General features: G+C 43.8%; 1 protein-coding gene across 5 annotated transcripts in view; it reads left to right on the forward strand.

The window, feature by feature from the left end:
• Nucleotides 1-12,707, forward strand: part of ATP8A1 (ATPase phospholipid transporting 8A1) — a 291,307-nt gene that overhangs the window by 262,617 nt on the left and 15,983 nt on the right. For all 5 annotated transcript variants that reach the window (XM_069744529.1, XM_069744527.1, XM_069744530.1 and 2 more), the window contains 3 exons: nucleotides 2,210-2,271; nucleotides 3,003-3,059; nucleotides 4,364-4,471. In XM_069744529.1, the coding sequence (XP_069600630.1) occupies nucleotides 2,210-2,271; nucleotides 3,003-3,059; nucleotides 4,364-4,471 (227 nt within the window). The remainder of the gene's footprint in view (nucleotides 1-2,209; nucleotides 2,272-3,002; nucleotides 3,060-4,363; nucleotides 4,472-12,707) is intronic.

The raw sequence follows: 12,707 nt of genomic DNA on the forward strand, positions 1-12,707 counted from the left end.
CCATCTGCATGGTGCATGCTGCCATCTGCATGGTGCATGCTGCCATCTGCATGGTGCATGCTGCCATCTGCATGGTGCATGCTGCCATCTGCATGGTGCATGCTGCCATCTGCATGGTGCATGCTGCCATCTGCATGGTGCATGCTGCCATCTGCATGGTGCATGCTGCCATCTGCATGGTGCATGCTGCCATCTGCATGGTGCATGCTGCCATCTGCATGGTGCATGCTGCCATCTGCATGGTACATGCTGCCATCTACATTTGTTTACTTTGTACTGTAACCCTAGTGCCCGTTTTATGCCAGTAAACGTGCGAACAGAACTCTCAAATCCAGATCATTTATCCGCATAAGGCCTCTTTCACACTTCAGTTATTTGGCGTCAGTCACTACCGACATAGTGACGGATTGACGGATCCGTCACAATTGTTGTAAAAACGGTTCTAACGGATCCGTTTTTTTGACGGATCCGTTACTTGGGGGTTGTCTGGGAAAAGTATCTTCTTTTTGGAGCATGCGCAATTGAAAAAACGGATTGGGGCGACGGATCCGCCGAAAAAACGGTTGCGGCGGATCCGTCACCCATAGGTGCCCATTCTATGGAACGGCGGATTCGACGGATCCGTCGCGATCCGCCATTTCGGCGTTGACAAAAAACGTTTCAATGTCCGTCTATTTTCAGAAAACGTCCGCCAAATGTCGACGGATCCGTCGCATGGCGGATGGAACGGACGACCATCCGTCACAATCCGTCACTAATGCAAGTCTATGGGAAAATAACGGATCCGTCACAAAAAATTGACGGATCCGTTATTTGAGGAAAATGGCGGTTTTAGACTGACGCCAAATAACTGAAGTGTGAAAGAGGCCTAAACCACATGACTAAAATTATCAACTTTTTTTTTTCTTTTTCCATTTCTAGCTTTTTAGGTAGGAGCAGGTGATTTCTCTTTTGAAATTTGTCCTGAAACCAATATTTTGGCTGTAGATCAATCCACAGAGTAAATATTGTTTCACTATATTTTCCTAAGGAAACTTTCAGCCAGGTTTCCTGCAGAGGTTACATATATTATTCCACCCTGACTATTACCTGATAGGACATCTTACACCTGCATGAAAAATGCCAACGTTTTATCCATCCACTGTGCATTATATGGCTCATTCTGACTCCTTGTCCTGAAGTTCAGATTTAGAATTTCTCTGAATACAGTATCTTAATGTGTCTTGTGGGGGTAAAGTGGTGCGGTCAGCTGGAACTTGCAGCCTGACTTATGGAAAAGCCACGGTGCTCATTATACATTACTCACATACGATGGGTCCAGAATCTCTGGCTGTGATTTACAAGTTTTGTGTATGGTCATATATGCAATCCATGGGCAGCTTGTTCACGGGAATTAGGACACATAGTTTAGTTGTGTTACAGTTCAAATTATGAAAGGTATAAAGCAGAAAGACCCGGTATGAACCGTGTCAAAGTGGTCAGGGGTGTGTGGGCTTCATGTGCACAATGTGGCTGAACTTGTTGAGGTGAAAGAGATGCGCAACAGTCCAAACGGTAGCCATGACTCACAGCTTCTTGAAAGAAATGCTTTATTGATCTTTTAGTATAAAAGACACAAAAAATAGTTGAACACAACAGCACAAAAATTAAAAGAGCAGAAAAGAAATATCCTCTGTGCTCCCGGGCAACATGTTTCAGACCTACATGGTCTTTTGTCAAGCCAGACTGGCCTGGACAGGTGAGCTGATTTGCTCCTTTTCACATGACAGAGATATGGGTGAGTTAGAGGTACAGAAGAGCGAAAGGGTAGGAAAGAGAGAGATTGAGGTAGGAAATGGAAAGATCGTGTGATAAGAAATGGGTGTAGAAAAAAGGAGAGCGCTAGGAAATGGGTAGGAAGGAGAACGAGGGGGTGTAGGAAAGAGAAAAGGAAGTAGGAGACCGAGAGGAGGCGGGAGCGTTGGACGTAGACAGAGGCTAGTGTCCAAAAGAGAGGGGTAGGGTACAAAAGTTTGAGAGGGTGCGCGATGAGGAAGGTGTGAGTGAGGAGGTACAAACTAGAGCATTGTGCAAACGTGTAAAGAGGTGGGTTTAAAACAGACGGAGAGGTGACTATATCGACATTGCTTTGTAATTCTTTTTTCTTTGGCCGACTCGTACATATTTGATAGATAATGTCACGGTTTTCTTTTCTCGTCTATGTATTCAGATAATGTGTTTGCAAATGGAAAAACCTCGGATTACCTTTTATTGGGAAACATCGTTTACACTGTAAGTTGATGGCGTCCTTCTGAAGCTTTTGATGTCGTTATTTTTATTGCAGTTTATTCAATCTTTAGTTTATGCTTAAAATGTTAAACTTCTAGTTTTTGCCCTCCTCATTTCCTTCCATCAAAGACTGACTTCTTTCTGCCAAGTTACTACTGAGCAAGCCGGCATCTGTGTGACAGACGTAATGGCCCACATTTAATAAGACTGGTGTTTCTTTCGTCATTCTGAGATCAAGGATGGCTGAAGTAAATGGTTTCAAATTTATTAAAAGGAGCTCCCCTCTTAAATGTTTTGGTAATTGTGTATTAAAGCATCATGACAGCTAGTCTTCACCCACCAGCACAGAGGCAAATGAAAAGTAGAGATCGAGCCTGCAAAGGGGAAAAATGCAGGAAACTGTTATTGTCATGGTGTTATATTTTTAGATAATCATTAGTAGAGATTCTTTATTTTATATATATATATTTTTTAATTTTAGACACTGCAGAGATGTGTCCTGCTCCACTCATGGGCCTAGAAACAAAAGGAAGTTGATCAGATCTCTGCACTGCCCCTTTATAACGCTGCTATCCTCTTATTGTTGGGTCCTACAGGCTCAGGACCCTTGTGCCACTGCAGCCCATTAGAGCTACACTCCTATTTTTGACTAAATGTTGCATAATGAGGATAAGCCCTCACAGTTCTCATTTGTGTGTTTTCTGATGTAATGACCATCTATATTCTTGTCTTAGTTTGTGGTGATAACCGTCTGCCTAAAAGCGGGATTAGAAACATCTCATTGGACCATGGTAAGGAAATACAAACTTTGAGGAAATGTTTTGGCAGAATATAATTAAAGGAAATGTATAATTTGTTATGGGCAAAGATGGCTTTTCTATTCAGTTAGCTACAGGGGCTGTTCAGTACTTTGTATTTTTGACCTATGCTTGGGATAGGTCATCGGTACCAGATCCCCCACCAATTAGATGTTCCGTCCAGATGTCCGTAGTCGAGGAGCGGAAACACACAGCTGTATACTGGGCACAATGGTGTATTGCAGGTCCATGCCTAATGATTTTGCATAGTATTGGATCTGCAGCACCCGGCAGCGACTGCTACACAGTTCATGTAACTGGGTAGCTCCTCTCAACAACTGATCCAGGGTTATCCAGAAATTCCAGGACAGTCCATAAAAATTGGTCACACTGACGTGTGTAAAAAGAAAAATGTAAAGTGTTTTTTTGTTTGTTTGTTTTTTAATATGACTAAATTTATAGAGATTATTACAACAGTAATTATCATCATTTTACAGTCCACAGTGAATGCAGCCTATATTTTAATATCATAATTATGGTTTGGAGACACATATCACTTACAATCATGTTGATTTCTTATGGTTTTCCAATGTGTCCATAAATATTGTCTGTCTGTGATTTTTTTTTTTGATAAGCCGTCCCCAAAAAAAAAAAGGGAACTTAGCAACCCTGAACAGATCACATCCAACCTCTATTTGGAAGGGAGTATAGGTAGTAGAGCCCACTAATCTGATATTGATGACCTAGCCTAAGGATAGGCAATCAATATAAAGTACTGGACAACCACAGTAATACTGAGCGCATAGAAACCATGATATTCAGTGTATATAGGATAGAAAGTCATGAATCTTAAAATCATCATTCATTTCCAAGTACACACTGTTTACTACATCTATTTTGTTAGTGTACCAACCATCTCGCCTTGTTTTTTATGTATTCTACCCCATTACTTGTTCTTCCCATCAGTGGGTGTCCGGGTCAAGAAATCCTCATTGATCGGTCAGAAACTGATCTGAAGCACAAAACCCATCAGGCAGAAGAGCTCAGTTCCTGATTGAGCGTATAGACAGAGTGGTGTACAGTCCCATTGACCTTCTATGGAGCCTTTACGCCACTCTGTGCGCATGCTTATGCAGGGGCGGAGCCATTCTGCCTCATGAGCAGCTTACTTTATGGCAGTTTTAAGAGCGATCAGGTTCCTGTTGTTCAATTCTGATACATTGAGAAATATGACTGCATCATGTTAGGATTTGTTTTTCTTTTCAAAATCTATATCTTGTCTCATGTTTTCTCACTAGTTCAGCCATGTGGCTATATGGGGTAGTATCCTGCTATGGATCGTGTTCTTTGGAGTCTATTCCTCCTTGTGGCCAGCCATTCCTCTAGCTCCTGACATGTCTGGAGAGGTACGATGCTTTTTGATTTTATCACTTTTTATTAAATGTGGAGATGAGCTGATCTTTTCAAATGTACCAGAATTAATGAAATTTCCCATAAAAATCCCAATTTGTTGTGAATTGAATGTACTCCAAAGCCTCCAATTGCCCTGAAAAATGTGTATGACCTTATTTTTCCTCACACGTTAGTCTTCATCACTGTGCTGTAGCACATTAGTTTGTTTGGCTTATGACTTTCCCTCCTGATCTCTACTGCTAAGCTGTGAGCTGTGACGTCATCCCACTATCCAGATTCACCCCAAAATGACTGCTACACTGCTCAAAAAAAATAAAGGGGACACTAAAATACCACATCGTAGATATCCCTGAATTAAATATTCCAGTTGCAAATTTATATTCATTGCATAGTGGAATGCGTTCAGAACAATAAAACATAACAATTATCAATGTAAATCAAAATTAATATCCCATGGAGGTCTGGATTTGGAATGATACTCAAAATCAAAGTGGAAAATCAAATTACAGGCTGATCCAACTTCAGTGGAAATGTCTCATGAAAAGGAAAAGATGCTCAGTATTGTGTGTGGCCTCCATGTGCCTGTTTGACCTCCCTACAATGCCTGGGCATGCTCCTGATGAGGCTGCAGATGGTCTCCTGAGGGATCTCCTCCCAGACCTGGACTAAAGCACCCACCATCTCCTGGACAGTCTGTGGTGCAACTTGACATTAGTGGATGTCCCAGATGTGCTCAATTGGATTCATGTCTTTGGAACGGGGGGGCCAGTCCATAGCTTCAATGCCTTCATCTTGCAGGAACTGCTGACACACTCCAGCCACATGAGGTCTGGCATTTTCCTGCATTAGGAAGAACCCAGGGCCAACCGCACCAGCATATGGTCTCACATTGGGTCTGAGGATCTCATCTCGGTACCTAATGGCAGTCAGGCTACCTCTGGTGAGCACATGGAGGGCTGTGTGGCCCTCCAAAGAAATGCCTCCCCACAACATTACTGCCCCACTGCCAAACTGGTCATGCTGAAGGATGTTGCAGGCAGCAGATCGCTCTCCATGGCGTCTCCAGACTTTCACGTCTGTCACATGTGCTCAGTGTGAACCTGCTTTCATCTGTGAAGAGCACAGGGCGCCAGTGGCGAATTTGCCAATCCTGGTGTTCCGTGGCAAATGCCAAGCATCCTGCACGGTGTTGGGCTGTGAGCACAACCCCCATCTGTGGACGTTGGGCACTCAGACCATCCTCATGGAGTCGTTTCTAACAGTTTGTGCAGACACATGCACATTTGTGGCCTGCTGAGGGTCATTTTGCAGGGGCTCTGGCAGTATTCCTCCTTGCACAAAGGTGGAGGTAGCGGTCCTGCTGCTGGGTTGTTGCCCTCCTATGGCCCCCTCCACATCTCCTGGTGTACTGGTCTGTCTATTGGCAGTGCCTCCAGCCTCTGTACACTACGCTACACTACACTACGCTAACAGACGCAGCAAACCTTCTTGCCACAGCTTACATTGATGTGCCATCCTGGATGTGCTGTACTACCTGAGCCACTTGTGTGGGTTGTAGAGTCCGTCTCATGCTACCGAAAAAAAAAAGCACAACCAACATTCAAAAGTGACTAAAACATCAGCCAGAAAGCATTGGTACTGAGATGTGGTCTGTGGTCCCCACCTGCAGAACCACTCCTTTATTGAGGGAATCTTGATAATTGCCAATAATTTCCATCTGTTGTCAAACAGTGTTGCTTCCTAAGTGGACAGTTTGATTTCACAGAAGTTTGATTTACTTGGAGCTATACTCTATTGTTGAAGTGTTCTCTTTACTTTTTTGAGTAGTATATATTCCCTGATACTGCTTTTATAAAGGCTGTGATGGTCCCTGCTGATTGGCTGAGCAATACCACGTCTTGCGATAGCTGCAAGGCATTATGGGGAAGCCAATCTGAGGTCATGTGATCCTCTTCTGGCTGATAAAATCTGCAATGTGTAAGGTTATGTGCACAGGTTCAGTATTTATACCAGAAAAATCTGCTGCCAATACTGATGGGTTGGCAGGAAAAGAACAGCATAAAATGCATGTGTTTTTAACGTTCATTAGTATGGGTGAAATCTGCAGCAAAAATGCTGGAAGAGTTGACATTCTGCAGATATAAATCTGCAAGGAAAAAGTAAGCTACTTATTCATGAGATTTCAAGAATCTTTCACTTTGTTGATGCTGGGTAAATCCTTCAGGTTTTGTAACTCTTCTGCGGAGAAAAAAACACAACAAAAGTATAACATGTGCCGGACCCTAAAATGGCTTAAAATTAGTCAAACTCAGCAAATTCGTAAAAATTGTACTCAAATTTGATTTGCATTGAATGTATTCATTAATCTCTAAAATGCTGTGTTTTTGGTTATTCTTTCCTTTATTCGGCGAAACAAATGTGTCTTATGCAGGAATGAGCGTACCCGTGAAAGTTCGGGATTGTCGGGTTCGACAAAACCTTATTCCAAAATTCAGTTCGGGTACCAAAAATCGACCTGAACTTTAACCAGAACCCCCAACCCCATAAGTCAATGGGGACCCAAACTCTCTCACCCTCTCCCTGGAACTAAAACGGACATGCGGGAGAAGTCCATGTTCTGAGATCAGCACCAGAACCCTGAACTTTAAAGTTCGGGTTCACTCATCTCTAGTCTTGGCATACTGGTTTGTGATATAGTATATTACTGATCTATATACATAATTGTGTAAGGGTCACTTCCGTCTGTCTGTCTCTGTCCTTCTGTCACGGTTATTCGTTTGCTGATTGGTCTCGGCAGCTGCCTGTCATGGCTGCCACGACCAATCAGCGACGGCCACAGTCCGATTAGTCCCTCCCCTGCACTCACTGCCCGGCGCCCGCTCCGTAATCCCCACCGCTCACACAGGGATAATGGTAACGGCCCGCGGTGTAACGCGCTCTGTTACCGCTGCCATTAACCCTGTGTGTCCCCAACTATTTACTATTGATGCTGCCTATGCAGCATCAATAGTAAAAATGTCATGTTAAAAGTAATTAAAAAAAAAAAAAAACCTGCTATACTCACCATCCGCCGCCTTTCCCGCTCCTCGCGCCGCTCCCGGGACCGCTCCATTGCAAGCGGCAGCTTCCGGTCCCAGGGCTGGTGTGCGACAAGGACCTGCCGTGACGTCACGGTCATGTGACCGCGACATCATCACAGGTCCTGCTCACACCAGCCCTGGGACCGCAAGCTGCCGCTTGCAATGAAGCGATCCTGGGAGCGTCCCAAGGAGCGGGAAAGGCGGTGGATGGTGAGTATAGCAGGACTTCAACGGGCCTTCGGAAGTTGAGTATATGTTTATTTTATTTTTTTAAGTCTCTATACTACGTGGCTCTGTGCTGTATACTCCGTCGCTGTGCAATATACTATGTGCCTGGGCAATATACTACGTGCCTGGGCAATATACTACGTGACTGGGCATTATACTACGTGACTGGGCAATATACTACGTGACTGGGCAATATACTACGTGACTGGGCAATATACTACGTGGCTGGGCAATATACTACGTGCCTGGGCTATATACTACATGACTGGGCATTATACTACGTGACTGGGCAATATACTACGTGGCTGGGCAATATACTACGTGGCTGGGCAATATACTACGTGCCTGGGCAATATACTACGTGACTGGGCAATATACTACGTGACTGGGCAATATACTACGTGACTGGGCAATATACTACGTGGCTGGGCAATATACTACGTCGCTGGGCAATATACTACGTCGCTGGGCAATATACTACGTGGCTGGGCAATATATTACGTGGCTGGGCAATATATTACGTGACTGGGCAATATACTACGTGGCTGGGCAATATACTACGTGGCTGGGCAATATACTACGTGGCTGGGCAATATACTATGTGGCTGGGCAGGGCAATATACTACGTGGACATGCATATTCTAGAATACCCGATGCGTTAGAATCGGGCCACCATCTAGTATATGTATAATTCTGATATTAAAATGATCTCTTATGAGACTGTCATTTTAATAACAAGATGAATAAGACTTTGAAAAAAAGAGTCAGAGTGGTAGTATAATCCTTTTTCAAAGTAAGTACACTAGCATAATCAGGTCTAACTATCTATTAATTAATGCATGCAGTTTGTATTGTGAAAACTGATGACTAAGGCTGTGTGCACACGTTCAGGATTTTTTGCGGTTTTTCGCTATAAAAACGTAAAAAACCCGCATATATTAAGCATCTTATTTTAGAATGCAATCCGCAATTTTTGTGTACATGTTGCGTTTTTTTCCACAACGGAATCGCATTCCAGAAAATAACGCAGCATGTTCATTCTTTGCGCGGCATCGCGGGGATTCTGCACACATAGAAATGCATTGATCCGCTTACTTTCCGCGTTTGGCTATGCCCACCATACGGGAAGTAAGCGGATCATATGCGGTAGGTACCCAGGGTGGAGGAGAGGAGACTCTCCTCCAGGCCCTGGGAACCATATAATTGTAAAAAAAAAAAAGAATTAAAATAATAAATCATGATATTCCCATCTTTCGGCATCCCCGGCAGCCTTCCCGCTCCTCGCGATGCTTCCGTTCTCAATAATGCTTTGCGGCAATGACCTGTGATGGCGTAGCGGTCTCGCGTGATGCTACGTCATCTGGGGTCATTGCCACAAGGCACTACTGGGAACTGAAGCATCACGAGGAGCAGGAAGGCTGCAGGGGACGCCGGAAGGTGAGAAAATCATGATTTTTTATTTTTTTTAATTATTTTTTACATTCTGTTTTTTTACTATTGATGCTGCATGGGCAGCATCAATAGTAAAAAGTTGGTCACACTTGTCAAACACTGACAAGTGTGACCAACCTGTCAACCAGTTTTCCAAGCGATGCTACAGATCTCTTGGAAAACGCTAGCATTCTGCAAGCTAATTATGCTTGTAAAACGCTAGTGTTTAGCGGGAAAACGCATGCCAATTCCACATGCGTTTTACCTGCAGCACAGTTGCGGAATTGCCGCAGAAATTCCAGACGTGTGCTCATAGCTTAAAGCTGTTTTTAAAATGCAGTTAACTAAACGGAGGGGCCATATATTTCATTATTGCCGATATTATTCAATTCCATCTGGACAAAACAGGGAAACCCAAAGTTGCCTATCCCGTTTGTAGCACCTAACCTTCACCTCCTGTGTGCAGCTATATGGATTTCTAAATGCAGCCTGTGAGTTTTGCAATCCAAATAGGGGATAATTGCTGTGAATTTTACCTACTGACTCATATTTTTTGTAATGTGTCAAAAAAGGTATTAAAATTTCAGTACCTTTTTTTTTTTCCTTTAACCCGTTTTGTTCCATTTTCTGAAGCTGGCAGCGTTATACACATCCCCCACTGTCTCCCGACCTGTGTTGTATATGGCTGTAAATTCCTCCACCTGACTAAACAGTGAATGTGTGAAGCAGAGTCCGGCGCTCTAGAGAAATGATTTATGCTGCTACATATTTATATCGTATTCATCGCTGAGCCTGAATACGTCATTCTGCCCTAGTACACATTTCACTGTAAAGGTAAAAGTTGTATTTCTACTAACTTCTTGCATCTCTTTTGAGCCCCCTATGGGTTAAGTGCATTTTTGTTTTCTATTCCTATATATTTCTGATGGATAGCGAGTTAAAAGGGATTCCAGTGACCGGTTATCACACATTACTGGGCTAACCATGCTCTAGTAATGGAAGAACACAGCTGAGAGTTTGGGGTCACGGCCAGCACAATACAGCCTATAGTCCGAGGTCATGGCCTGCAGAATGCAGCTGAGAGTCCGGGGTCACGGCCCGCAGAATGCAGCCGAGAGTCCGGGGTCACGGCCCGCAGATTGCAGCCCCCCCCCCCCCCTTTATCACCCCCATAGGTAGGGAACATAATAAAATGAAGAAAATATATTTTCTTTTATTTTTCCACTAGGGTTAGGGTTAAAACTAGGATTAGGGTTAGAATTAAGGTTAGAACTAGGGTTATGGTTAGAACTAGGGTTAGGGTTGCAATTAGGGTTAGAATTAGGGGTAGAATTAGGGATAGGGTTGCAGTTAGGGTTAGAATTAGGCTATGTGCACACGGTGCGGATTTGGCTGCGGATTCGTAGCAGTTTTCCATCATGTTTACAGTATCATGTAAACCTATGGAAAACCAAATCCACTGTGCCCATGGTGCGGAAAATACCGCACGGGAACGCTGCGTTGTATTTTCCGCAGCATGTCAATTCTTTCTGCGGATTCCGCAGCGTTTTACACCTGTTCCTCAATAGGAATCCGCAGGTGAAATCCGCACAAAAAACACTGGAAATCCGCAGCAAATCCGCAGGTAAAACGCACTGTGTGGTAAAACTGTACGGAAAAATCCTCACGAATCCGCTACGTGGGCACATAGCCTTAGGGTTAGGGTTGGAATTAGGATTAGGGTTGGAAATAGGGTTAAGATTAGGGTTAGGGGTGTGTTGGGGTTAGGCTTGTGGTTAAAGTTATGGTTAGGGTTGGGGTTAGGGGTGTGTTGGGGTTAAGGCAGTGGTTAGAGTTGCGATTAGAGTTAGGGATGTGTTGGGGTTAGGGTTGTGGTTAGGGTTGTGTTGGGGTTAGTGTTGTGATTGGGGTTATGGCTAGAGTTGGGATTAAGGTAGGGGTGTGTTGGGGTTAGTGTTGGAGTTAGAATTGGGAGGTTTCCACTGTTTAGGCACATCAGGGGTCTCCAAACACGACATGGCGCCACCATTGATTCCAATTGAAAAAGTCAAATGGTGCTCCCTCCCTTCCGAGCCCCGACGTGCACCCAAACAGTGGTTTACCCAAACATATGGGGTATCAGCGTACTCAGGAAAAATTGCACAACTACTTTAGGGGTCTAATTTCTCCTGTAACCCTTGGGAAAATAACAAAACGGGGACTAGAAACTTATTTTTGTGGAACAAAAAATTATTTTTTATTTTCACGGCTCTGCATTATAAATTTCTTTGAAGCACTTGGGGGTTCAAAGTGCTCACCACACATCTAGATAAGTTCTTTGGGGGTCTAGGATCCAAAATGGGGTCACTTGTGGGGGGTTTCTACTGTTTAGGCACATCAGGGGATCTGCAAGAACGCAACATGACGCCCGCAGACCATTCCATCAAAGTCTGCATTTCAAAATGTCACTACTTCCCCGAGCCCTGACGTGCGCCCAAACAGTGGTTCCCCCCCCCCCCACATATGGGATATCAGCGTACTCAGGACAAACTGGACAACAACTATTGGGGTTTAATTTATCCTGTTACCCTTGTGAAAATAAAAAATTGCGGGCTTAAAAATTATTTTTGAGGAAGGAAAAAATATTTTTTTTATTTGCACGGCTCTGCGTTATAAACTTCTGTGAAGCACTTGGGGGTTCAAAGTGCTCCTTGCACATCTAGCTAAGTTCCTTGGGAGGTCTAGTTTACAAAATGGGGTCACATGTGGGGGAGCTCCAATGTTTAGGCACACAGGGGCTCTCCAAACGCGACATGGTGTCCGCTAACGATTGGAGCTACTTTTTCATTAAAAAAGTCAAATGGCACTCCTTCCCTTCTGAGCCCTGCCGTGTGCCCAAACAGTGGTTTACCCCCACATGTGAGGTATCAGTGTACTCAGGAGAAATTGCCCAACAAATTTTAGGATCCATTTTATCCTGTTGCTCATGTAAAAATGAAAAAATTGAGGCTAAAATTTTTGGGTGAAAAAAAAAAAAAAGTACATTTTTCATTTTTACGGATCAATTTGTGAAGCACCTGGGGGATCAAATTGCTCACTATACATCTAGATAAGTTCCTTGGGGGGTCTAGTTTCCAAAATCGGGTCACTTGTGGGGGAGCTCCAATGTTTAGGCACACAGGGGCTCTCCAAACGCGACATGGTGTCCGCTAAAGATTGGAGCCAATTTTTCATTCAAAAAGTGAAATGGCGCTCCTTCCCTTCTGAGCCCTGTCGTGCGCCCAAACAGTTGTCCCACCCCCCACCCCCACATATGGGGTATCGGCATACTCAGGACAAATTGTACATTAACTTTCTGGGTCCATTTTCTCCTTTTACCCTTGGAAAAATAAAAACAAAAAGTTGCTAAAAGATAATTTTTGTGACTAAAAAGTGAGATGTTCATTTTTTCCTTCCATGTTGCTTCTGCTGCTGTGAAGCACCTGAAGGGTTTATAAACTTCTTGAATGTG

Source organism: Ranitomeya imitator, chromosome 1 (assembly GCF_032444005.1).
Source record: "Ranitomeya imitator isolate aRanImi1 chromosome 1, aRanImi1.pri, whole genome shotgun sequence".
Classification (NCBI taxonomy): domain Eukaryota; kingdom Metazoa; phylum Chordata; class Amphibia; order Anura; family Dendrobatidae; genus Ranitomeya; species Ranitomeya imitator.